Source organism: Heterodontus francisci, chromosome 13 (assembly GCF_036365525.1).
Source record: "Heterodontus francisci isolate sHetFra1 chromosome 13, sHetFra1.hap1, whole genome shotgun sequence".
NCBI classification, from domain to species: domain Eukaryota; kingdom Metazoa; phylum Chordata; class Chondrichthyes; order Heterodontiformes; family Heterodontidae; genus Heterodontus; species Heterodontus francisci.
The window spans coordinates 51,632,961-51,660,944 of NC_090383.1; the positions used below are offsets into that span (position 1 = coordinate 51,632,961).

The window sequence follows — 27,984 nt, forward strand, 5'->3', positions numbered from 1 at the left end:
GCTGTATCTGCATGCCAACTTTTTGTGATTTATGTACAGAGACACCCAGATCCTTCTGTTCTGCAGAATTCTGCAATCTCTCTTCATTTAAATAATATTCTGCTTCTCCATTCTTCTTGTCTAGGTGGACAACCTCATATTTTCCCACATTTTACTCCACCTACCAAATTTTTGCGCACTAACTTTATCTATATTGCTTTGCCGACACTTCGCGTCCTCCTCCTGACAACTTGTTTTCCTACTTTTCTTTGTATTGTCCACAAATTTGGCTACAATACACTCAATCCCTTCATCAAAGTCTTTAATATAGAATGTAAATAGTTGAAGCCCCAGCACAGATCCCTGTGGCACTCCACTAGTTGCAGTTTGCCAACCTGAAAATGCCCCATTTATCCTGACTCTATGTTTCCTGTTAGTTAGCCAATCCTCTATCCATGAGCTTTTATCTTCTGTAGTGACCTTTTATGTGGCACCTAATCAAATGCCTTTTGGAAATCCAAATACACTAGTTCTACTAGTTCCCTTTTATCCACCCTGCTTGTTACATCCTCAAAGAATTTTAATAAATTTGTCAAACATAAAACCATGTTGATTCTGCCGGATTGCATTATGATTTTCTAAATGTTCTGCTACTACTTCCTTAATAATGGATTCTAACATTTTCTCAATGACAGATGTTAGGTTAACTGGCCTATAGTTTCTTGCTTTCTGCCTCCCTCTTTTCTTGAACAGGGGTGTTACATTTGCAGTTTTCCAATCTACTGGGTCATTTCCAGAATCTAGGGATCCACTGTCTCTGCAGCCACTTCTTTTAAGACCCTCAGATGCAGGCCATCAGGTTCAGCCTTTAGTCCAATTTGTTTTGCTAGTACTTTTTCTCTAATGATAATGGTTGTTTTAAATTCCTCCCTCCCATTTGCCTCTTGATTTTCTACTATTCTTGGGATGCTTTTAGTGTCTTCTACTGTGAAGACAGAGCCAAAATATTCGTTCAAAGCCTCTGCCATTTCCTTGTTTCCCATTAATTCCTCAGTCTCATCCCCTAAGGGACCGATTCTTACTTTAGCTCTTTTTACTCTTTTGCTTTTTGTATACGTGTAGAAGCTTTTACTGTCTGTTTTTATATTTCTTGCTAGTTTACTCTCACACTCTAATTTCTCCCTCTTTGTTACTTTACTAGCCATCCTTTGCTGATTTCTAAAATTTTCCCAATCTTCTGGCCTACCACTAATTGTTGCAGCATTGTATACCTTTTCTTTCAATTTGATACCATTCTTAACTTCCTTAGTGAATGATGCATCCTTCTCATGGAGTTTTTCTTTCTCACTGGAATATGTTTTTGTTGAGAGTTATGAAATATCTTCTTAAATATTTTCCACCGCTTCTCTACCATCTTACCTTTTAACCTATTTTCCCAGTCCACTTTCGCCAACTCTGTCTCCATATCCTTGTAATTTCCTTTATTCAAGTTTCAAGACGCTAGTTTCAGACCTAAATTTCTCATTCTCAAACTGAATGTGAAATTCTATCATTTATTTATTTATTTTATTTATTTAGAGATACAGCACTGAAACAGGCCCTTTGGCCCACCGGGTCTGTGCCGATCATCAACCATCCATTTATACTAATCCTACACTAATCCCATATTCCTACCACATCCCCACCTGTCCCTATATTCCCCTACCACCTACCTATACTAGGGGAAATTTATAACGGCCAATTTACCTATCAACCTGCAAGTCTTTGGCTGTGGGAGGACACTGGAGCACCCGGCGAAAACCCACGCAGACACAGGGAGAACTTGCAAACTCCACACAGGCAGTACCCAGAATTGAATCCGGGTCGCTGGAGCTGTGAGGCTGCGGTGCTAACCACTGCGCCTCCCATGTTATGATTACTCTTGCTTAGGGGATCCTTTACGACGAGGTAATTAATTAATCCTGTCTCATTACACATTTCCAGGTCTAAAATAGCCCGCTCTCTGGTTGGTTCCAGAATGTATTGTTCTAAGAAACTGCCCCAAATACAATCTATGAACTTAACCTCCAGGCTACCTTTGTCAATTTGATTTCTCTAATCAATATGAATATTAAAATCGCTCACGATTATTGCAGCACCTTTTATTACAAGCCCCCATTATTTCTTGATTTATACGTGATTTAATAAAAGCTAAATATCTTTCAAAATTTTGGCAATCAGAAGAGAGCCAATATGTCTGATGCAGACAGCAGGCTTCTGGGGTTTCCAGGCCAAACCCAAGGCCTTGACACCCTGGTGAGCCTTATTTGAGCCCTTACATGGACCTGGATGCTGGTATCTTTTTGACATCCAGATTACTGGGTGCTCAGGAGGCAGGAACTTGATGAATTCTGCTGGGGAAAAAAGCATGTCAGTGGTCCTGCATCCTCCTGATGTCGTGAGCCCTCTGCAGTGTGAATTGAATTCCTATCTGCTCCAGACCCCAGCCATAATTATTCTTTGTGATGGAGACCAGGCATTTCCAGGAACCAGCCAATTTCCATCTCGCATCAGGCCTCTTAGCTCCCCTTTATCCCTGTATTGTGACCCAAGCTGCAAGTGATTTCAGGCCTTATAATTTTAAAGTATTAAGTGCTTCACACACAGACTAGCCTTGCAATGATTCACTTGTAAATGGATTACCTCAGATAGAGCTGGCTTACAGATCAAACAGTGGGACAAATTCTGTACTGCTGGTCGGGATCACTACTATTGTTGTTCTCAGACACAGAGAAATGTCCTTTACCATGGAGGATTATTCAGATCACCATTGCCCTCATTACTGCAGATTGTTAAAAAAAAATTAGAGCTGAATATTATTTTCTCAGAACATTTCTTCAGAGCCTGAGCTGGAGAGGGAGTGAATACACTACAATCAGTGAGTATAGCTCTGCTGAGAAAAGGGGTGAGTACACACAACCAGTGAATCCAGACCTGCTGTGAAAGGGGACAAGTACACATCACCAGTGAATACAGTACTGCTGGCAAAGTAAGTATAGCTCTGCTGGGAAAGGGGGTGAGTACACAACCAGTGAATGCAGTTCTGTTGGGAAAGGGTGTGAGTACACAACCAGCGAATGCAGCTCCGCTGGGAAAGGGGGCCAAGTACACACAACCAGTGAATACAACTCTACTGGGAAAGGGGGGCAAGTACACACAACCAGTGAACACAGCTCTACTGGGAAAGGGAGTGAGTGTGCACAATCAGTGAATATAGCTCTGCTAGGAAAGGGGAATGAATATGCACAAAAAGTGAGTACAGCTCTGCTGGGAAAGGGGGTGAGTACACACAACCAGTGACTACCTCTTTGCTGGGAAAGGGGGTGAGTACACACAACCAGCGAATACAGCTCTGCTGGGAAAGGGGGTGAATATATTGAGCGAGTGAATACAGCTCTGCTGGGAAATGGGGTGAATACACACAATGGGTTGGATTTTAAGAGCCCACCCCTGCTCTCGGCGGCGGGTGAAAACAATGGCCGCCCATGCACGGTGGCTCATTTAAATAGCCTGGAAGGCACGCCCTCCCCCAATTATGTAGAGGAGGTGGGCTGTCTGACACCAGAAATGGCGCCAGCTGCCTTTGTTCAGGCGTTGGCGCCATTTTATAGGGCAGCCAGCCCTGCCACCAAATTTAATTTTTAAAGACACACTTCCCCAAAATGTATCAAACCAATTTCTAATGGCCCTTTCCCACCCAATACCAATTACATTAAGTATTTGCCCTTTCACTCCCAAAACACTTACATTTGAAATCTGACCTTCCTCCCTCCCCAGCTCTACAAAGTTCACCCCTTCCCACCATCCCCTACACCCATTATGTTTATTTGGACTGTTCTCCACCCCCCCCCACCCCACACTAAAAATCTTTACTCCCACCACCACCCCACCCCCCAAACAGTGTCATGCCTACTTCCCCCAGACGGGGAAGCGATGGCATGGGAGGGCCAGCCGCCGCACTGAAGATTGCGGTGGACCCAGAAGATTGAAGGTAAGTTTATGTTAATGTATTCATTTTATTGATTTAAATATGTAGATGCAGGTCCCATCACCCAGCGGCGGGGAGGCTGCCACAGAGCCTTGCTGCCGCCAGGAAGATTGGGCCAGGTCCTCCCAACGTCAAACTCCATGGCCGATCTCTGTCAGAACCATCGTCCAGCATACCCCACCATGGAGTCGACTTTGGGGGCCCAGTAAAATCCAGCCCAGTGAGTGCAGCTCTGCTGGAAAAGGGGATGAGTACACACAGCCAGTAAGTACAGTTTACTCCAGCTAGGTAATCTAACACATTACAGTCCAACTCCTGTTTGGTTTACTTGGAGGTAGAATGGACAGAACATTTCTTTGCAGGAATAGCGATAATAGCCAAAGAACGGACAGACTTTTCTCAGTTTATTTTGGTTTATGACATAGTTTAGATTAGTACAATTAAAATATAATGTAAATATAAGCTTTGTTCACATTTGTAATAGCTACATGGTATGCTTTGATCAATCTGGTAGGAACTGACGGTTTTAATATGTGAATTGGCCTTTTGTCGAGGGAAAATCATTGGTATTTTCACAAATCCTTAAGTGGAATTTCACATGTATAAAAATAGTATGCAAGTTTGAAAACATGTTTCAATAGCTCTGACCATTTGAAGCTAAACACTGAATGCAGAATAAATAGAATATCACAAAAATAGAATGTGAATGCGTGTACAATTGTCCTTTCATCTGTGGGAATGTCCTTGTTCACACTCCTGTGAATCATTTATACTTTCACATTAAACAGTAACCTACTACTATCAGTGCAATAGTGCATAAGTTAAATAAACATTCGTAAGTCCTACACTGTAGGCAAAAAAGGACTTTACATGTCTACTTATAAACACAATGAACACTGTTGATTAGTTGATGGCCCTCATTGTTTGCAGGCAGTATCAACTTACTGGAAGTCCCACACCTTTTAGTGCTTCAATAAGCGGTAAAACTCAACCGAGACAGTTCAGTACCGTATTTTGGTGAAGTCATGCTCAAGTCTTAAACATCTGTTTCAACACATGATGTTTGCTGATTCTCCACGTCATAATTTTTTTTTTCTGAATGGATTTTAGCTTGGCATGATTTACAGATATCCTGCAGCAACAGTGAGTAGTCTTCCTTCCACTGTCTGAATTTCTCTGATGTCAAGTGCGGACTTTCCAAGAGTTGGTTTATGACGGCTAGGTCTGCTTCTTTAGACTAGTTAATAAGAGGAAACAAAAAAAACAGGCATAATTACCATAATCCAGACAGCCATGTTTAGTCATGATAAAAATAATTTGCTGCTACAATACCAGGTCCTCGATGCGTATGTTCCCTTTCACTAAAGACAAGTGTGTTTCATGTGTGGATTTTCTTACATTCAAATAAAAGTTAATTCCTGATGAGGGCAAGACTGTCCTTTGCAGAGCACCATGCTGAGTAATATGAATGAAAGGCCTAACCTGTTAACGATCTCTAATTTTAGCTCATTACTGTATTCTCATTAGATACCTCCCCACATTCAAGAATTCAGTTAGGAAGCATGCCAGTCCTCGCATATAGGTTAGTAGCAGTAGAAAGGTCACTCCTGCATAAGAGACATCTTTTGGTAAATGGACAACTAATTTATAAAACCCATCAGTACAGATTATGAAGTTCAATATGAAATGAGTAGATGCAGACAATCACCATCATGTCTTTAACTTCTATTGACCTGGAATAGGAAGAGGAGCTGAGACTGGCTGGGGTTAGAAGTTACTGGAGCATCTATGCAAAATTACAGTTTTTGACTCAATTAGCAAGGTATGAGGAAAGAATTGCTGAATGTGACTACAAGTTTAATTTACCTTGAGGTTTGTAGGAGGCAGGGCTCTGGCAAGAATTTATTGAGGAAATAGTGGCAGGATTATGGGAGGGATAGACATTAATTCAATGCTGCATTTTAAAGACAGATGGATAATACCCACTTAGTGTTGCATTGCAAGGCCAACAGATATAACCTTGCCCTAAGATGGGAATAGAAGAGACAAATTTTTAGCCCAAAGATGAGACCATCCCTTTCTCCATTTAACTGCATAAGTTACATGGGAGATAAAATAAATTGAGATAAGAATTGGTTAAGAGGTAACAAGGATAGAAGCACTGTCAGAAACAATGTGATTGGGGACTTCCCTGGCTAGTGTTTTTTTAACGAGGGCTAGAATGGTCTAAAATGGTGGACCAGTCTCTTCCTATTCTTAGTAGGAAACAAATATTGACTAAACACACCAAATATGTACTGTCTAATGCTAAATGTAAAATTGCTTCTGTTCATAACTTGCTATTTTTGGATTTCAGGGTTTTTTTTTTAGTATGTATACATGGAGAATGTTCTCCTATTAAAAATAAGCTGATGGAGTTGCCTTATTTGAGAGGGGCTCCCAAACAAGTCTCCGCTTGGAAATAAGGTACACCATAAAAATTTAATGAGTACCCAGACAGAGCTGATGATGACAATCTCAGCAAAATGTCTAGTAACTATGCTTTAACAAAACTGAGAAAAACATATAGACACAATGCTTTCTTTGTTAGATGAAGCATTTATACAATTCTAGCAAATAGATTAATTTCAGAATTCAGATGTAAAATTAATTGGTGCTGGTACTTGACTTAATTCCTATTATTTTGGTTACAGTTTACTTTGAAATCTTCATGGCAGATCTAGATTAGGTTTCAGCAAAAACTACAAAGAGCAAATACTGTGTGTGTTTGCAGGGAACAGTGGAGATCTTTTTAATGTTATAATCACACAGAAGGACAGTGGTCTATGGCTGTTGCTTTTTTAATTGTATGTAATCTCAGAAGTTACTGTCTTGGCTCACATACACATAAATACATGCACACACACACACACAAACCCAACCACTCCCACATGCACACAACACACACCCACGCGTACACACATGCACACACCACACAAACACCCACCCACGCGTACACACACGCATCCACCACACAGATGCATATACACACACGCACCCATCTCACATCCTAGCGCATTCACACATGCACACGCACCCACCACACACACACATGCGCAGCCACCACACACAAACAGGTCTATCAGGGAATCCAGGGATATGGTGAGCGGGTGGGAAAGTAGAGTTGAAGCCTAAGATCAGCCATGATCATTTTGAGGGGAGGCAGTGGCGTAGTGGTATTGTCACTGGACTAGTAACCCAGAGACCCAGGGTATTTCTCTGGGGACATGGGTTCAAATCCCACAACAGCAGAAGGTGGAATTTGAATTCAATTAGTAAATCTGGAATTAAACAAAAAGCTAGTCTAATGATGGCCATGAAACCATTGTCGATTGTTGTAAAAAACCATTTGGTTCACTAATGCCCTTTAGGGAAGGAAATCTGCTGTCCTTATGTGGTCTGGCTTACATGTAACTCCAGACCCACAGCAATGTGGTTGACTCTTAAATGCCCTCTGAAATGGTCTAGCAAGCCACTCAGTTGTATCTAACTGCTACAAAGTCAATAAAACAGAATGAAACTGGACGAATCACCCGGCATCGACCTAGGCACCGGAAACGACAAGGGTAAACCCAGCCTTGTTGACCCTGCAAAGTCCTCCTTACAAACATTTGGGGGCTTGTGCCACAGTTGGGACAGCTGTCCCACAGACTAGTCAAGCAACAGCAGTCATACTCACGGAATCATACCTTACAGACAATGTCCCAGACACCGCCATCGCCATCCCTGGGTATGTCCTGTCCCACCGGCAGGACAGACACAGCAGAGGGGCGGCACAGTGGTATACAGTCGGGAGGCAATTGCCCTGGGAGTCCTCAACATTGACTCTGGACCCCATGAAGTCTCATGGCATCAGGTCAAACAAGGGCAAGTGAACATCCAGCTGATTACCACCTACCGCCCTCCCTCAGCTGATGAGCCAGTACTCCTCCATGTTGATCACCACTTGGAGGAAGCACTGAGGGTGGCAAGGGCACAGAATATACTCTGGGTGGGGGACTTCAATGTTCATCACCAAGAGTGGCTCGGTAGCACCACGACTGACCGAGATGGCCGAGTCCTAAAGGACGTAACTGCTAGACTGGATATGTGACAGGTGGTGAAGGAACCAACAAGAGGGAAAAACATACTTGAGCTCATCTTCACCAATCTGCCTGCCGCAGATGCACCTGTCCATGACAGTATTGGTAGAAGTGACCACCGCACAGTCCTTGTGGAGACAAAGTCCCGCCTTCACATTGAGGATACCCTCCATCATGTCGTGTGGCACTACCACCGTGCTAAATGGGATAGATTTCGAACAGATCTAGCAATGCAAAACTGGGCATCCATGAGGTGCTGTGGGCCATCAGCAGAATTGTACTCAACCACAATCTGTAACCTCATGGCCCGACATATTCCCCATTCTACCGTTACCATCAAGCCAGGAGACCAACCATGGTTCAATGAAGAGTGCAGGGGGTCATGCCAGGAGCAGCAACAGGCATACCTCAAATGATGTGTCAACCTGGTGAAGCAACAACCCAGGACTACTTGTGTGCCAAACTGCATAAGCAGCATGCGATAGACAGAGCTAAGTGATCCCATAACCAACAGATCAGCTCTAAGCTCTGCAGTTCTGCCACATCCAGCCGTGAATGGTGGTGGACAATTAAACAACTAACAGGAGGAGGTGGCTCCACAAATATTCCCATCCTCAATGATGGGGGAGCCCAGCACAGCAGTGCGAATGATAAGGCTGAAGCATTTGCAACAATCTTCAGCCAGAAGTACCGAGTTGATGATCCATCTCGGCCTCCTCCTGAGGTCCCCAGCATCACAGATGCCAGACATCAGCCAATTCGATTCATTCTGCGAGATATCAAGCAATGACTGAAGGCACTGGATACTACAAAGGCTATGGGCCCTGACAATATACCATCAATAGTACTGAAGACCTGTGCTCCAGAACTTGCTGCGCCCCTAGCCAAGCTGTTCCAGTACAGCTACAACACTGGCATCTACCCGGCAATGTGGAAAATTGCCCAGGTATGTCCTGCACACAAAAAGCAGGGCAAGAACAACCCGGCCAATTACCGCCCAATCAGTCTACTCTCAATCATCAGTAAAGAGATGGCCGAGTCCTAAAGGACATAACTGCCATCAAGCAGCACTTGCTTAGCAATCACCTGCTCAGTGACACTCAGTTTGGGTTCCGCCAGGACCACTGACCTCATTACAGCCTTGGTTCAAACATGGACAAAAGAGCTGAAGTCAAGATGTGCGGTGAGAGTGATTGCCCTTGACATCAAGGCAGCATTTGACCGAGTATGGCATCAAGGAGCCCTAGCAAAACTGAAGTCAATGGGAATCAGGGGGAAAACTCTCCGCTGGTTGGAGTCATACCTCGCGCAAATTGTTGTGGCTGTTGGAGGTCAATCATCTCAGCTCCAGCACATCACTGCAGGAGTTCCTCAGGGTAGTGTCCTAGGCCTAACCATCTTCAGCTGCTTCATCAATGACCTTCCTTCAATCATAAGGTCAGAAGTGGGGATGTTCGCTGATGATTGCACAATGTTCAGCACCATTCGCGACTCCTCAGATACTGTCCATTTAGAAATACAGCAAGACCTGGACAGTATCCAGGCTTGGGCTGATAAGTGGCAAATAACATTCGCACCACACAAATTCCAGGCAATGACCATCTCTAATAAGAGAGAATCTAACCATCTCCCCTTGACATTCAATGGCATTATGATCGCTGAATCCCCCACTATCAACATCCTAAGGGTTACCATTGACCAGAAACTGAACTGAGTAGCCATATAACTGCCATAACTAGAAGAGCAGGTCAGAGGTTAGGAATCCTGCGGCGAGTAACTCACTTCCTGACTCCCCAAAGCCTGTCCACTACCTACAAGGCAGAAGTCTGGAGTGTGAGGGAATACTCTCCACTTGCCTGGATGGGTGCAGCTCTAACAACACTCAAGGAGCTCAACACCTTCCAGGACAAAGCAGCCTGCTTGATTGGCACCCCATCCACAAACATTCAATCCCTCCACCACCGTCGCACAGCAGCAGCAGTATGTAAAATCTACAAGATGCACTGCAGCAACTCACCAAGGCTCCTTAGATAGCACCTTCCAAACCCACGACCTCTACCAACTCAAAGGACAGGGGCAGCAAATGCATGGGAACACCAGCACCTGTAAGTTCGTCCCCAAGTCAGACACCATTCTGACTTGGAACTATATCGCTGTTCCTTCACTGTCACTGGGTCAAAATCCCTGAACTCCCTTCCTAACAGCACTGTGGGTGTACCTACCCCACATGGACTGCAGTGGTTCTCAAGGGCAATTAGGGGTGGACAATAAATGCTGGCCTAGCTAGCGACGCCTACATCCCAAGAATGAATTTAAAAATTGGCAGAGCAGGCTCGATGGGCCATATGGTCTACTCCTGCTCCTATTTCTTGTGTTCTTGTATACACAAGCACGTGCACGCACACACACACACATACAAGCATACATGTAAATACACACCCATGACTAACATACACACACACAAAAATACATGCGCGCATACACACTTCAAACGTACATATCCGCACTTACAGGCACCCATTACACACACAAACACACAATTCCTTCTGGTGGCTGCATAATATAAACCTGGAGACGTGTTGACAGTGATTTTTTTTAAAAACTAAGTTTAACTATATGGTACTCCCCACTCTCTATTACCTTAAAAAAACCAAACATTTTCTAATCTAGCAGAATTACATAGAATGTTCAGCACAGAAACAGGCCGTTCGGTCCAATAGGTGCGTGCTGGTGTTTACACTCCACACAAGTTCCCTTACACACTTCTTCATCTAACCTCCATCTTCCTTTCCTCCTTAAAATTCTTTGGTCATGAATTTGGTCAGTCATCCTAATACCTCCTTCTTTGTTTTGTTGTTACTGTCTTTCTTATGCCTTTATAAGCATCTTGGGATGTTTTTCTATGTTAAAGGCCCGAAATAAATATAGGTTGCTATTGTTGTTGTGTTGGTTATAAAATAAGTTTTATTCTTCATGTAAGAATTGGAACAGCATAATCCAGCTCTGCTTCACTGCAATCTTCACTTCTATCTTATTCCATGTTGGTAGCTGTCATTACAACCACTGCAGTCAGTGGCTAGGAATTTATTCAATTACGCAAATATGTTACTCAGGCAGGCTGAGTCATGTTATGAATGACAGTAAATACACCACTCATCTCCAACGGTAGGACTTTCAGAACAATATCATTAACTTACAGAGCCTCTTGCTAGCCGCTGAAGTGAAGTAGGGATGGTATTACGCTGCTGTGAATTGGATTCATTGTTTCAACCTGGCTATAACTGATCAATCTAAATATCCAAGCAATTTCTTATAATTCCCCAGTTGCCTAAGAGATGGACAAATGCAGAGCTTCTCACCATCTGGTTGTTTTTATGTAACTAAAATGTCCCTGTACAGCATTAACCATTTTCTTGTGCACCATCAAAAACAAAACAAGGTCTAAGAGAGTATGTAAAGATTACAGTTGCTGTGTTATTTTGCTAAATGCTGAATTCTGTGTTTCACAGATAGGTAATTTACTCTGAAGAACCAGCACCCTCCAAGGCCATGGGAAATCATTGTACCCAAGGAGAAAGCACAGAATAAGACTGGCAAGTGGGGAGAGGGTTTTCTTTTTCAGGGCAAATTTCAAATGGAATATTTCCCTCATTGACTGGAATCCCAACAGAATGTAGGTCAGACTCAACACGATGCAGCTCAAGAATATCTGCGGCACAGTGGTTAGCACCGCAGCCTCACAGCTCCAGAGACCCGGGTTCAGTTCTGGGTACTGCCTGTGTGGAGTTAGCAAGTTCTCCCGTGACCACGTGGGTTTCCATCGGGTGCTCCGGTTTCCTCCCACAGCCAAAGATTTGCAGGTTGATAGGTAAATTGACCATTGTAAATTGTCCCTAGTATAGGTAGGTGGTCGGGAAGATGGGGAAGTGGTAGGGAATATGGGATTAATGTAGGATTAATATAAATGGGTGTTTGATGGTCGGCACAGACTCGGTGGGCCGAAGGGCCTGTTTCAGCGCTCTCTATGACAACAGCCATTTACAGCAGTGTCTGCAAGGCATTCACTGTTTACTCCGAGGCCAGAACAGGCTGTTGAAAGTAGAACTTCTGACCTTCCAATGTGTCCAGCCCCTGTGTAACCACATGCCATCTACTAAACTTCCTTGTAATTCCAAAATGTGCTGTGGATCTTTGTGTCAAATAACTTCTATTGAAGAATATTCCTGGTAGCTTGACCTCAATACCCTGGACTGTAGAGAATTTGGAATACATGACTTCCTCTATAATACTTGAGGGGGAACACTGGTTACAAAGAGGGAGGGAACAAGTGATGTAGGATTGTTGGTGTCGGTGGTACCATGTGCAATCTGCTATTATCACACCCACTATTATCCTCTGCAAACTCCTTAAGAGAAGGTGCTCATGCTTCACTGAATATGCCTGGCTGTTCCATTTTTCAACAGCTCATCAATTCAGCTAATAATGTAGTGCTTATAGAAGCAATTATGTTTTATCAATAGATACAAGGAGAAACCTCATATATACATACCTTCAAAGTACTGTTCAAAGTTCTGAATTTGTGCAATCTTGCATTGACAACAGGATTATTACTGCGTTTTATAAAGGATCTCCTATAATCTGTTTTTGATGAAGGCCGACGTTCTCCAATAGGTGAAAGACTGACTTGCTCTAAGGATTTGTACAACTGTTCCATTTCATCAGGGTTTTGTGGTTCTTCTGAAAGACAAACAGCAAAACAAATGTCAAATGGACTCATCTTCATGAACTATGACACAAACGCACATTTAAATTGATAGAGTGTTCATTAAAAGAATTCATGAATTATAGTACTAATCACCATGTTCAACACAATTTGTGATGCCTCAGATGCTGAAGCAGTCCGTATCCCTATGCAGCAAGACCTGGACAACATCCAGGCTTGGGCTGATAAGTGGCAAATAACATTCGCGCCACACAAGTACCAGGCAATGACCACCTCCAACAAGACAGAATCCAACCATCTCCCTTTAACATTCAATGGTATTACCATTGCTGAATCCCCCACTATCAACATCCTGTGTGTTACTATAGATCAGCAACTGAACTGGACCAGCCATATAAGTACTGTGGCCACAAGAGCAGGCCAGAAGCTGGAAATTCTGTGGCAAGTAATTCACCTCCTGACTCCCCAAAGTCTATCCACCATCTACAAGGCAGGAGTGTGATGGAAGACTCTCCACTTGACTGGATGGGTGCAGCTCCAACAACACTCAAGAAGCTCGACACCATCCAGGACAAAGCAGCCTGCTTGATTGGCACCCCATCCTCCACCTTCAACATTCACTCCCTCCACCACTGACACTGTGGCAGCAGTGTGTATCATCTGCAAGATGCACTGCAGCAACTCTCCAAGGCTCCTTTGACAGCAACTTCCAAACCCGTTACCTCTACGAGATAGAAGGACAAGGGCAGCAGATGCATGGGAACACCACCACCTGCAAATTCCCCTCCAAGCCACACACCATCCTGACTTGGAACTATGTCGGCATGTCTTCACTACTGCTGGGTCAAAATCCTAGAACTCCCTTCCTAATAGCATTGTTGGTGTGCCTACACCCCAAGGACTGCAGCGGTTCAAGAAGGAAGCTCACCACCCCCTTTTAATGGCAATTGGGGATAGGCAATAAATGCTGGCCTAGCCAGTGACGTTCACATCCCATGAAGGAATAAAAAATAGAACAAATTCATTGAATGTAATTGAAATGATCTTAAACATTGCACTGAATGCTACAACAGATTAGAAAGAACATCTGCCTATGGCTGTAGGTCTTTGTTTTGAATTCGACCACCACCAAAGGGAGGAATAGCATCTGATAGATCTCTGGAGATGGTTAAAGGTTCTTTGTGAAATCACAGAATCATACATCACAGAAGGAGGCCAATTGAACCATTGTGCCTGTGCCGGCTCTTTGAAAGAGCTATCCAATTATTCCCACTCCCTAGAACTTTCCACGTAGCCATTCAAATATTTCCTTTTCAAGTATTTATCCAATTCCTCTTTGAAAGTTACTATTGAATCTTCTTCCATCATCCTTTCAGATAGTACATTCCAAATCAGCTTGGCATTCCCAACTACAATCCCAATGAATATGAGTTCACTGCGCAAAACATGCCACTAATTGGTAAATTTTACTTAAGAGAAACCATAAGGGCAGGAAATGGCAAAGTTATGCTGGTGCATAATGTTTGCAATCAATGGACATAGTTGGAGCAATGTAAAGGCAGTTCTGAACTGTATCTAGTCACTGCTCTATGTGAACGCAAAGTACTCAGTACTAAAACTGCCTCCAAAAAGGCGGCATTTTGGTTCATCAGCAATGTTGCAAGTGTATCTTTGCAAAAATTCAGGATTCATAAAACAATTCTGTTTCTTGTTTAAAAATGTTAAGTGATGCACTAATCTTAAAGTTTCAGTTTGGAGTGACAACAGGAAGGAACGCAAGTAAATGATTAGCCTATATAAAACCTTCATTAGACATCAGTTAAAATACTGTGTGCCCTACTGGGCTCCACACTATAGGAAGGATAGAGTAATTAGAGAGAGTATAAAGTAGATTCACTGTGATGTTGCCTGGTACGAAGAAATACAAATACTAAGGAAGAATTGAAAAAAAAAACTGACTCTTTACATTAAAACACAGATATGGATGATAAGATTGAAATGTCTAAAATTGTGCAGGAATGGGACAGGGTCGACATAAGCAGGGGGGAGGCATTGACATAGTGGTAATGTCACGACTAGTAACCCAGAGCCTCAGGCTAATGAATTGGGGACATGCATTAGAATCCCACCATGGAATTTGAATTCAATTAATAAAAAAATGCGAAATTTAAAAAAAAACTAGCCTACTGTGAATATAAAACCATTGTCAATTGTCGTAAAAACTCATCTGGTTCACTAACGTCCTTTAGGGAAGGAAATCTGCCGTCCTTACCTGGTCTGGCCTACATGTGACTCCAGATCCACAACAATGTGGCTCACTCTTAAATACCCTCTGAAATGACATAGCAGCCACTCAGTTGTATCAAACTGCCGCAAAGTCTAAGAAAAGGAATGAAACCGGATGGACCACCTGGCATTGACCTAGGCACAGGAAACGACCACAGCAAACCCAGCCCTGTCAACCTTGCAAAGTCTTCCTGACTAACATCTTGGGGCTTGTGCCCAAATAGGGAGAGCTGTCACACAGACTACTCTAGGTGGGGTCTTCAAAGTCCATCATCAAGAGTGGCTTGGTAGCACCACTACTGACCGAGCTGGCTGAGTCCTAAAGGACATAGCTGCTAGACTGGGTCTGCAGCAGGTGGTGAGGGAACCAACAAGAGGGAATAACCTACCTGACCTCGTCCTCACCTTTGTTTTCCAAAATATACTTTATTCATAAAACTCTGTAAAAAAAATACATTCCAAAAGAGTTCAGAACAGCACCAAGTTGACATTCCAAAAAGTGCAAAGGGAATCAGTTTTCTTCAATACAGGAGTGAGTTGCCTCACAACCCTTCCATTCCATTTTACCTGCCATCTACATTTTACAGCAAACCCATATTTGGTGTATACAGCCCGAGGGGTTTCCCATGGGTCCAGCCTCTCAGTTCACTTTGGTGGGAGGACCTTACACAGCGGTCTTTCCCTATTGAGCCTTTGCAGCGGCTGCCCCAAGCTTTAGTGCGACCCTCAGCACATAGCCCTGGGCCTTGGAACGTGGACAACTCTGTGCTGGAAGATCAGCATGTTTCGGGAAGATCAAAGAGCGTCTTTCACCGAATTGATGGACCTCGTCCTCACCAATCTACTTGTCACAGATGCATCTGTCTATGACAGTATTGGTAGGAGTGACCACTGCACAGTCCTTGTGGTGATGAAGTTCCGTCTTCACACTGAGGGTACCCATCTTCTTGTTCTGTGGCACGACCACCGTGCTAAATGGGATAGATTTTGAACAGATCTAGCAACTCAAAACTGAGCATCCATGAGGTGTTGTGGGCCATCAGTAGCAGCAGAATTGTATTCAATCAAAATCTGTAACCTCATGGTCCTGCATATCCCCCACTCTACCATTACCTTCAAGCTGGGAGACCAACCCTGGTTCAATGAAGAGTGCAGGAGAAAATGCCAGGAGCAGCACCAGGCAAACCTAAAATTGAGGTGTCAGCCTAGTGAAGCTACAACACAGCACTACTTGCATGCCAAACAGCAGAAGCAGTGTGCAATAGAAAGGGCTAAGTGATCCCACAACCAACATATCAGATCTAAGCTCTGCAGTCCTGCCACATCCAGTCATCAATGGTGGTGAACAATTAAACAAGTGACAGGAGGAGAAGGCTCCACAAACATCCCCATTCTCAACAATGAGGGAGCCCAGCACATCAGTGCGAAAGACAGGGCTGAAGCATTTGCATTCATCTTCAGCCAGAAGTGCCGAGTGGATGATCCATCTCGGCCTTCTCTTGAGGTCCACAGCAACAAAGATGCTTCAGCCAATCCGATTCACTCCATGCGATATCAAGAAATGACTGAAGACACTGGATACTGCAAAGATATGGGCAAGAAAAACTCAATTGCACAAAGGCGCCTGTTGCATGCCACGTTGATACAAACGTGAACTAGGTGGCACAGTAATAGTGCTCACCGTTCACTTCATCTGGCAGGTAGGACTTAATTGGAACTAAGTGTCAGGTAATGAGTATTCATGGCATGCAAATGAATGCAAAGCCGCAATTCGCCTCCTTACGGGAGGACCGCGGAACACTGCAAACACGTCATCGACTTAATTTCAATAAAAATCCTGCTGTCGGGAATCCGATAAAACACCTCCCGTCTAATTAAATCACCCTGCATGCCATCAATCTGCTCTTGCAAGGCCCATAAAACTCCACTTTCTTTGTAGTGCAGGAGATTTCTTGCTGTAGTTTCTTGGTGAATATCTATTATATCTATTACTACCAGTTACACATTGACTATTAGTGAGTTATTGTATAGCTTTTGGTTATGAGGGAATCTGAATGTTACCACTTTGCTATTAGTTATCACTGCAATTTCAGTGAGTTACCATTAGTTACTGATGGATTTAAAGTCCCTCCCACCTCTGCTTTCCCCTCTGTAAATTGCTCCCTCACCTTTGGTTCCCCTTTTCCCCAACCTTGATTTCCCCTCTTCCCCACCCTTGGTCTCCCCTCTTTGCTTGCTCACGGGTGGCTTCGTGGTTCTTGAATTTCTTGCACAACAGCTGTTGGCACAAGGAAAAAGACCCAACTACAGGCAGTGCAACCTTTATAAGGTAAAAGCAATGACATTTGTAGAACTCGTGATTAGATGTCATCGTCAAATGTCATGTGATCAAATGCCATGTGATCAAACCTCTAGGAATGCCTCCAACCACAGTTGGCAGCCCTACCTGAACCCCTTAACCTCTCCACTTCTGTCTCCTCCTTTAAGACCCTCAATAAAATCTACTCTTTTAACTCAGCTTTTGGTTACATTGGAACATTGGAATTGTTAGATGAAAAAGAGCAAGGCCCATCTAATCACAGACTATTAATTTGTCTACAACAATCTCAAGACATGGGCAAGGAATATATGCCAGTGATGTAAAGGTTTGGGAATCAGAGATTCAAAATCACCTGTTTCACTCAAACATACTACACCTATCATGCTTCATGTCTCAGGTTACTCAGATTCGGTATCCCAAAATATTATTTTCTAAAAGAAATGTATTTAATTTCTATTTGAATGAGTCACCCTTCCTAATAAATCCTTCTTTGGCTCACCACCCTTTTTTTTTTAAAGCACCTTGGGATAGTTTTCAATGTTAAAGGTAAATTGTTGCTTTTTAATTCCCCTGAAGATTAATTTCTAACCTCGGTGTAGAGTCTTCAGGGTTCCATAGATTAAAGCTCATTTGCTCCTGCTGGGGAATTTTAACGCCAGGGTTGGGGCTGACCATGACTCCTGGCCCTCCTGTCTCGGGCTATGGCATTGGAAGGATGAAAGAGAATGGACAGAGACTGCTGGAGTTGTGTACCTATCACAACCTCTGCATCACCAACTCATTCTTTCAAACTAAACCCTGTCACCAGATTTCTTGGAGACACCTAAGATCACGTTGGCACCAGCTGGACCTCACATCGTCACAAGGCGAGCCTCCATAAACAGTGTTCAGATCACACGCAGCTTCCACAGTGCGGATTGCGACACCAACCACTCCCTGGTGTGCAGCAAAGTGAGACTCAAACCAAAGAAGTTACATCACCCCAAGCAGAATGGCCGCCCGCGCATCAACACTACCAGAGTTTATTACCCACAGCTGTCACAAAAGTTTCTCAATTCACTTGAAAAAGCCCTTCAAAACACTCCTACAGGAGATGCAGAGACCAAGTCGGCCCACTTCAGAGACGCCATCTATGACTCAGCAATGACCACCTGTGGCAAACGTGAAAAGCAGAATGCAGACTGGTTTCAGTCTCACTTTGAAGAGATGGAACCAGTCATAGCTGCCAAGTGCACTGCACTGCTGAACTACAAGAAAGCCCCCAGCGAGTTAACATCCTTAGCACTTAAAGCCGCCAGAAGCACCACGCAAAGAAAAGCCAGGCTCTGTGCAAACGACTACTGGCAACACCTATGCAGTCATATTCAGCTGGCCTCCGACACTGGAAACATCAGAGGAATGTATGACGGCATTAAGAGAGCTTTTGGGCCAACCATCAAGACGATTGCCCCCCCTCAAGTCTAAACCAGGGGAAACAATCACTGAACCAAGCAAGCAAATGGACCGCTGGATTGAGCACTACCTAAAACTGTACTCCAGGGAAAATGATGTCACTGATACCGCCCTCAATGAAGCCCAGTCTCTACCAGTCATGGATGAGCTGGACAAACTGGGCGGCACAGTGGCGCAGTGGTTAGCACCGCAGCCTCACAGATCCAGTGACCCGGGTTCAATTCTGGGTACTGCCTGTGTGGAGTTTGCAAGTTCTCCCTGTGGCTGCATGGGTTTCCTCCGGGTGCTCCGGTTTCCTCCCACATGCCAAAGACTTGCAGGTTGATAGGTTAATTGGCCATTATAAATTGCCCCTAGTATAGGTAGGTGGTAGGGAAATATAGGGACAGGTGGGGATGTGGTAGGAATATGGGATTAGTGTAGGATTAGTATAAATGGGTGGTTGATGGTCGGCACAGACTCGGTGGGCCGAAGGGCCTGTTTCAGTGCTGTATCTCTAAAACTAAAAATCAGAGCTCAGTAACGCCATCAATTCTCTAGCCAGCGGAAAAGCCCCTGGAAAGGACGGCATTACCCCTGAAATAATCAAGTGTGCCAAGCATGCTATACTTTCAGCACTCTACGAACTGCTTTGCCTGTGCTGGGACGAGGGAGCAGTACCACAGGACATGCACGATGCCAATATCATCGCCCTCAATAAGAACAAGGGTGACTGCAACAACTACCATGCAATTTCCCTGCTCAGCATAGTGGGGAAAGTCTTTGTTCAAGTCATTTTAAACAGGCTCCAGAAGCTGGCTGAGCGTGTCTACCCTGAGGCACAGTGCGGCTTTCGAGCAGAGAGATCCACTATTGATATGCTGTTCTCCCTTCGCCAGCTACAGGAGAAATGCCGTGAACAATGGAGCCCCCTCTAAGTTGCCTTCATAGATCTCACCAAAGCCTTTAACCTCGTCAGCAGACGTGGTCTCTTCAGACTACTAGCAAAGATCAGATGTCCACCAAAGCTACTAAGCATCATCACCTTGTTCCATGACAATATGAAAGGCACAATTCAGCATCACGGTGCCTCATCAGACCCCTTTCTTATCCTGAGTGGTGTGAAACAAGGCTGTGTTCTTGCACCTACACTGTTTGGGATCTTCTTCTCATTGCTGTTCTCTCATGCGTTTAAAGCCTTCAGAAGAAGGAATTTTCCTCCACACAAGATCAGATGGCAAGCTGTTCAACCTTGCCTGTCTAAGAGCGAAGATCAAAGTATGGAAAGCCCTCATCAGGGAACTCCTCTTTGGTGAGGATGCTGCATTAACATCCCACACGGAAGAGTGTTTGCAGAGACTCATCAACAGGATTGCAGCTGCCTGCAATGAATTTGGCCTAATCATCAGTTTCAAGAAAATGAACATCATGGGACAGGATGTCAGAAATGCTCCATCCATCAATATCGGTGACCACACTCTGGAAGTGGTTCAAGAGTTCACCGACCTAGGCTCAACCATTACCAGCAACATGCCTCGCGATGCAGAAATCAACAAGCGCATGGGAAAGGTGTCCGCTGCTATGTCCAGACTGGCCAAGAGGGTGTGGGAAAATGGCGCACTGACATGAACACAAAAGTCCGAGTGTTTCAAGCCTGTGTCCTCAGTACCTTGCTCTATGGCAGCGAGGCCTGGACAATGTATGTCAGCCAAGAGTGACGTCTCAACGCATTCCATCTTTGCTGTCTCCAGAGAATCCTTGGCATCAGGTGGCAGGACCGTATCTCCAACGCAGAAGTCCTCGAGGCAGCCAACATCCCCAGCATGTACGCCCTACTGAGCCAGTGACGCTTGAGATGGCTTCGCCATGTGAGCCGCATGGGAGATGGCAGGATCCCTAAGGACGTATTGTAGAGCGAGCTTGTCACTGGTATCAGACCCACCGGCCGTCCATGTCTCCGTTTTAAAGATGTTTGCGAACGCGACATGACGTTTTGTGATATTGATCACAAGTCGTGGGAGTCAGTTGCCAGCGATCGCCAGAGCTGGCAGACAGCTATAAAGGCGGAGCTGAGGACAGGTGAGTCGAAGAGACTCTGTAGTTGGCAGGAAAAGTGTAAGGAGAGAGCCAACTATGCAACAGCTCCGACAACCAACTTTATCTGCAGCACCTGTGGAAGAGTCTGTCACTCTAGAATTGCCCTTTATAGCCACTCCAGGCACTGCTCCACAAACCACTGACCACTTCTAGGTGCTTACCCATTGTCTCTCGAGACAAGGACGCCAAAAGGCTCAGTCCCTTTTTCCCTCAACAATCAATAAATAGCAGATGCTTTAATTTCTGAGGCATTCCCATCAACTGCTTTAACTTGCAGGGTCATCTCTTCAGGCTTTCACCATCAGATGTTCTTACGTCACTATGTTCTGAAATTGTCTCTTCATCTTTGGTTCAGTGTCTGTTTTTCCTTACTTTGGAACACTAGGGGCATCTTTCTATGGTAAAGGTGCTCTATAAACACAAGTTGTTGATCTTACCTCAGGAGAGCATGTAAAATGCTGCACAATTTCACCACTTTCTCTTGAAGTAGCTAAATCTCCATCCGTGGGTTTCAAATAAAGGGCACGGAACCAAACTGGCCAAAATTTGGGGCAACGTGACACTAGCCACTCCATTAAGGTGGGTTCACTTTTTTTAGGATTGGTGCTGCTCTTACTCAAACCAACCAGCTCCAATTTTCTAAAGATTGTGAAGCCCATAACTCTCAATCATAAACAGAAGAGAGGTGGCTGCATCTTGCATGGTTCCACCCTGAAAATTATTTTTATGTGGCATATCAGCACCAGCAAGCCAAGAAAGAAAATCAAAATTTGTCAAAATGGTTTAGAACAGGTGCTTTAATATTTCCTGGCCTGGTTGAATAATTCCATAAGTAATCGCAAAACAAGAAATGCTCATCAGCAACAGGAAAATTCTTTTCATAGTTGTGATGGCATTTTTCTCGCATGGTGAATCTGCCAAGCATACAATGATAGTCCATCAATTTCTTATCTCTCACTTTACCAGCAAGACTGAAAAGGGTGAGATTTATGCTATGCTATTAAATGCCTATTTGTTCATGAACCTCAGCTGACTCAAAAAGTGTTCTACGGACATTAATCTGTGGATTAGAATCCACATTCATCCTCCCAAGATATATCACCTCACACTTGCCCATATCAAATTTGATCTGACATCTGAAGCCACTTAGTCCTCTTCACAGTTAACCACACACTATTTTAACACACACACAAATACAGAACTGTCTTCAGTTCACTCTAGTCTGAAAAGCATCCATTAACCATTACACTTTAACCAACTTCCTGTCTGTGTTGCCACATCCCCTTCAATGTTGTTTGTCTTAAAATGTTATCAACATTCAAAAAAACTAGAAACCATTCTTGCAGAAATTGTGAGGGAACTTTTAACCCACCAAAATATGAGTGTTTGGGTTGTGTGGTATGTAATTTTTTTGAAAATCTTAAACCCAAACCCAACTCGCCTTGAACCTGCCCACTTAATGGAGGGATGGGAAGCAGGCAACCAAACCACTCCCAGGGAAGTTGATCATTGAAATCTTTTAATAGGCCTCATTCTCTCTCTCTTCCTTGTTTAACCCTGGCCAGCCAGGTTTACAAGGCCTCAGGAAACCCAGCAGCTAAAGGGTGGCGAAGGCAACAACATGGAAGAGTTAAGTGTCTTTCCAGCACTGCTTGTGGGCCAGTAAGGACCAGAGCGCTTCCTCCCAGTCCCCCAAGCTTGTGAAGGAATCCAGTCATAATAAGGGGTTATAAGGTTAAAAGAATGATTTTCCTATGAATTAGGAATTAAAAAATTAAAAGCAGGGTTCATCTTCCTAAAAGGTTAAAAGAAGTTCATAGGCATGCTTCTGACATGCCTATGTGGTGCTCATCTTAGAGCATAGAGGCAGCTTCTGATAAGTGGGATTCAGTAGATTGCGGGCGGCACAGTGGCGCAGTGGTTAGCACCGCAGCCTCACAGCTCCAGTGACCCGGGTTCAATTCTGGGTACTGCCTGTGTGGAGTTTGCAAGTTCTCCCTGTGTCTGCGTGGGTTTCCTCCGGGTGCTCCAGTTTCCTCCCACATGCCAAAGACTTGCAGGTTGATAGGTTAATTGGCCATTATAAATTTCCCCTAGTATAGGTAGGTGGTAGGGAAATATAGGGACAGGTGGGGATGTGGTAGGAATCTGGGATTAGTGTAGGATTAGTATAAATGGGTGGTTGATGGTCGGCACAGACTCGGTGAGCCGAAGGGCCTGTTTCAGTGCTGTATCTCTACACTAAACTAAAGCCTTACAAAAGAAATGCTGACAGTACTCCATTCCATCTCCCTGCCATTACTACTGTGCCCTCTGACTGTTTTTGGCATCATATTTGTTAGTTTGGGGGGATGTATACAGTGGGGTCTCCCAGGGATCTGTATTAGGACCAATACTGTTTTTGATGTATATTAATGACTTTGACTTGGGCATGCAAGACATAATTTCAATCTTTGCAGATGACAGGAAACTCAAGTTTAGGAAACAATGAGAAGGATAATAACAGACACATGGTGAAATGGGCAGACACATGGCAGATTAAAGACCTGCTCGGGTCTGCAAAGAAAAACCCGACCCAAGCCCAAGAGAACCACATCCGACCCAAGCCCGAGTCGTCCTTCCATTTTTTTCCCACGCCAGACCCAACCAGCAGTTAACTTACCTCCTGTTTTTCACTTTGTTGCTGATCTGCACAAGCTTAAAATAACTGTAACAAAACAACCTTTTCAGTCCAAAAATTAAATTAACAGTGGAGCCACTTACCTGTGATACAGCGTGTCCGACGCGGCCCAACCACCAGACCCAGAAGTGCAACCTGACCTGAACCCGACACATGTCGTTGGGTCTCATTGGGTTCGGGTCGGGTAGCAGGCCTTTATGGCAGATGCAATTTAATGCAGGAAAGTGAGAAATGATTCATTTTGGTCGGAAGAATGAGGAAAGGCAATATAAAATACATGGTACAATTTTAAAGGAGGTGCAGGAAGAGAGAGACCTGGGGGATCATGTGCACAAATATTTAAAGGTGGCAGAATAAACTGAGAAAGGCTGTTAAAAAAGGTCATGCAGGATCCTTGGCTTTATAAACTGAGGCATATTGTACAAAAGAAAGGACGTTATGCAAAACTTTTATAAATCATTGGTTAGGCCCCAGAGTGTTGTGCCCATTTCTGGGCATCATGCTTTAGGAAGGATGTTAAGGCCTGAGAGTAGGTGCAGAGGAGAATTACTGGATGGTACCTACAGTTGTGTGGGAAGATGAGAGAAGCTGGCATTGTTCTCATTAGATCTTCTCAGAGAAGGTTAAAGGGAGGTTTAATGGAGGTTTTCAAAATTATTAAAGGTTTGGATAGAGTAAATAAGAAATGGCTTCCAGTGGCAGAAAGGGTGGTAACTTAAGGCAAGATACTATTTCTTACTGCACCAAGTTTTGATGACCTGGAAAGCACTTCCTGAATGGGTGTTAGAAGCAAATTCAATCATAACTTTCAAAAGAGAAATTGATCAATAGTTGAAGGGGAAATAACTGTAGAGGTATAGGGAAAGGGGAGGGGGAATAATTGGATAGCTCTTTCAAATAGCCAGCACAGATATGATGGGCTGAATGGCCTCCTTCTTTGTTTTATGATTCTATGTTCTGGATGAGCTTGATCTTCCACCAACTTATCAGGAAGACTCAAGCCAAGTTGCTGAGTTCCTCTCAAAACTGCAGTCCCGAATCTTTGACTCCATAGAAACCGTCATTCATACTTTTGTCATCTGTATGCTCAACTTTTCCAAAATTCTTCTCCTTCTGCCTCTTACGTTCCATTGCACATAAATTCCAACATTGAGACTCTATACAGCAGTCTCAACACTCCCCTCCTTGCTGATTTCCACTGGCTAAGTCCCTCAATACAATGAGATCAAAAGTTTTCATTCTTATTTACAAATTTCTCCATGCCCCCACCTCACCCTATCTCTGTGACCCCCTCTGACCCTCAGGGATGAATTTTAGTTCCAGGGTCCCAATCCTGAAGCCGGACTGAATTCTGGGTTGGGAACCCAGAAACGGCCGTTATGGGACCCTGGAGGAGATTTGAGAGGAGGCCGCCTACAGGAGCCCCATCCAATTAAAGCAGGTTCCACAGATGGGATGGCCAATGGGAAAGTCCAAGATTCTGAGTGACCGGAAGCCCCATTGGGAGAGGCAGGTGCTGCCGATGTAGGTGGGGGGCCGTGAGGATGCCTAATGATGGAGGTGCCCTCTGAGGACTTTAGAAAGTTTAAAAATAAACTGCGGCCACAGCTGTCAGGACATATCATAGCGGGGAGTCCTTCTGGCCCTCTGGCACCTGCAGCACTGGGGCGGGAAATTAAAAGAGGGATAGCCAGCTCCATTGCCTGCTGCTGGGAGGCTACCTTCATCCATCTGCCAGACTTCAACCTCTGGGTGGGGGAGGGGGGGGGCAGGGGAGGACGTCTGCCATCTGGAAAATCCCAGACGGCATTTGATGAGTGCCCTCAATAGGCACTTTAATTGGCCTAATGGCCACCTACTGCTGGCTGGTAAGTAGCCGTCACCCCCGCCGAGAAGCATCCTCACTGAAAATAGGCCGGAGGTCGGAACATACTGACAGACTGGCACGCCAGCCAGTAGCGTCAAATTGCCAGCACACCCACCTCTGAACCCGCCACCTTCACAGAATGAAAATCCAGCCCACTATGTCAGCGTTTGCTCTGTGTTCTCAAAATTCTGGCCTTCATTGCATCCCTTTCTCTTCCAATTCCAATTCAGTGGGAGAATCTTTAGATGCTTGGGTTGTACTCATTCAAACTCTCTCCATAACCCCTCCACTTTCTCTTTCCTCAAAACATATCTTTATAAACAGGCCTTCAATTACTTTCTATTGCAGCTTAGCATCCATGCTGCCTCTGTGAACCTTCTTAATATTTTACTGCATTAAAAGCACCATATAAATGTAAATCAATTTACCGAATAAAGTAGACAAAGACTTGGGCTATGTGCCTGGTCATTCTCTCAAGTATGTAATATTAAGGGTGTATGGACATAATGCCTTAGAGATAGACAGGAAAAAGTCAAATTATCTAGTGACTGAGGAATAGTCAGGCTTTTTGGCAGATTTTAACCAAAATTTCTTTCATTGTATGTTTTACAAGCACTTTCCTGGTAGGCACTAAACCAAGATCACTAATTCAGCCCTTTTATATTATGCTGGATTTGCACAGTACACAAATTATCAACTGCTCACTTCTCACAATACTTTGGCAAACATATTGCCCTAGAATTTGGAGTTTCAATGACAACAAAGCTGTCAGTGCTTGCCGGCATTACTCTGTAAAACTGACAGCAACTCTTGGTGTACACACATGCACAGTTAAGCATTGCTGTTGCAGATGGAATCATTAGAAATCACTGATTTGTTGTGAACTTCAACTATTTACAAATTAAACAATGAAAATATTAAGCCTTGTTCAATCAGGAGTAACTAAATTTTTAATGGCATACTGAGTCATAATCACAGCTGAACAACTGTGTGGCTCAGAAAAACTAATTTTACAAGTGTGGAGTCCCTCAGAATAATAATTAAAAAGTGCAAATATTTTATGTTTAATAAAAGTTTTGTCCTGAAATTTACATTTCTCCCAAAACACATGTGTATGTCCCAATCTTTATTTTGCTTTCTGCACAATGATTTAGATGTGATTTATATTTCCTACTTTTTACGTCCTGCTTTGCTGCCTCTGGGAATTCTTCAATCTGATTGGCTGATTTGCCTGCCTGCACTGTTGTTGGATGCCACAGATCCCCTGTAGATGGAACTGGATTGAAACTGAGATTAGAAATGAGGAAATCTATGCAGGCAGCTTTTTGTGAGGTCAGTGGCGAGTGCCATCCCTTCACAACTGACTGCAAAATCCGGACAATTAGATGCCAACAATTAACAATGAAACAAACGTCTGCCAGTTTACTGTTGAAAATCTTACCCAATATTGTTTCAGATTTCAGGTGAGCTAGCTTGTGATACTAAAGTGATGTGAAGTGATAGTTTTTCAAAGAAGTCAACATTTTTGGTGTGGGGAGAGTGATTTTTTTTTTTAAATGACCTTTATTGACAATAATGTTTAACATATTTCCTCTGGAAGATTACAAAAAGACCTACTTTTTCCCACAGCAGGTGCTGCTGGATAGGAACTTTGCTGCTGTGACCACTTAGCAAGACGAGCGCTTTAAACGAGACACATAAAATAATGGTCTTGCTAAAACATACCAAATAAAATCCCAGGCACCAGAAGTCAAATATTAACACACATGTATTTGAAGAGAACATTTTCAGGACACTAGTATATTCACAAAAAAAACCTACAGTTTAAAAAAAGTGTCCTCAAGCAAAAAAGTGCCTTCTGTATTCTTCTGAAATAAATAAAATTAGAGATGGTTCCCAAAGTATTACAGCTTAGATCCTTCTATGTTGTGGTGTACAAACAACGTGGACGGGATCTTGTGGAGCGAAAAGGTGGGGAGAGCCCTGCCTAGGGCTTTGCGCACACCCCGCTGCTTGATCCTCTGTTGTTCCGGATGTGAAGTCTCCGGCCCTGGGATCTCCATCCCTTTAAAGAAGGGAATTCCGTGTCCAAGAGCTGCCGGCCGTTCAGAGCGCTCAGCAGTATCGGTAGCACCACCAGGAGCAGTGACCATAGCCGGTACTGCAGAGGCCTTGGACCCAGCACCAGTGCTGGAATCCCGGGCATCAGGTATAAGAATATAAGAAATAGAAGCAGGAGTGGACAATTCAGCCCCTCGAACCTGCTCCGCCATTCAATACGATCATGGCTGATCTCATCTCGGCCTCAACTCCACTTTCCTGCCATTCTCCATAACCCTTCAACCCTTTACTAATTAAAAATCTGCCTATCTCCTCCCTAAATTTACTCAATGTCCCGGCATCCACCGCACTCTGGGGTAGTGAATTCCACAGACTCACGACCCTTTGAGAGA

At 44.0% G+C, this 27,984-nt stretch overlaps 1 protein-coding gene across 4 annotated transcripts in view; it reads right to left on the reverse strand.

The window, feature by feature from the left end:
* Positions 1-4,400: 4,400 nt before the first annotated feature.
* Positions 4,401-27,984, reverse strand: part of ipcef1 (interaction protein for cytohesin exchange factors 1) — a 210,973-nt gene continuing 187,389 nt past the window's right edge. For 3 of the 4 annotated variants that reach the window (XM_068044818.1, XM_068044822.1, XM_068044819.1), the window contains exons 10-12: positions 26,706-26,807; positions 12,677-12,864; positions 4,401-5,243 (exon numbers count right to left, since the gene is read on the reverse strand). In XM_068044818.1, the coding sequence (XP_067900919.1) occupies positions 5,043-5,243; positions 12,677-12,864; positions 26,706-26,807 (491 nt within the window). In that variant the 3' untranslated portion in view covers positions 4,401-5,042. The remainder of the gene's footprint in view (positions 5,244-12,676; positions 12,865-26,705; positions 26,808-27,984) is intronic. The other variant, XM_068044820.1, reaches the window with a different exon arrangement.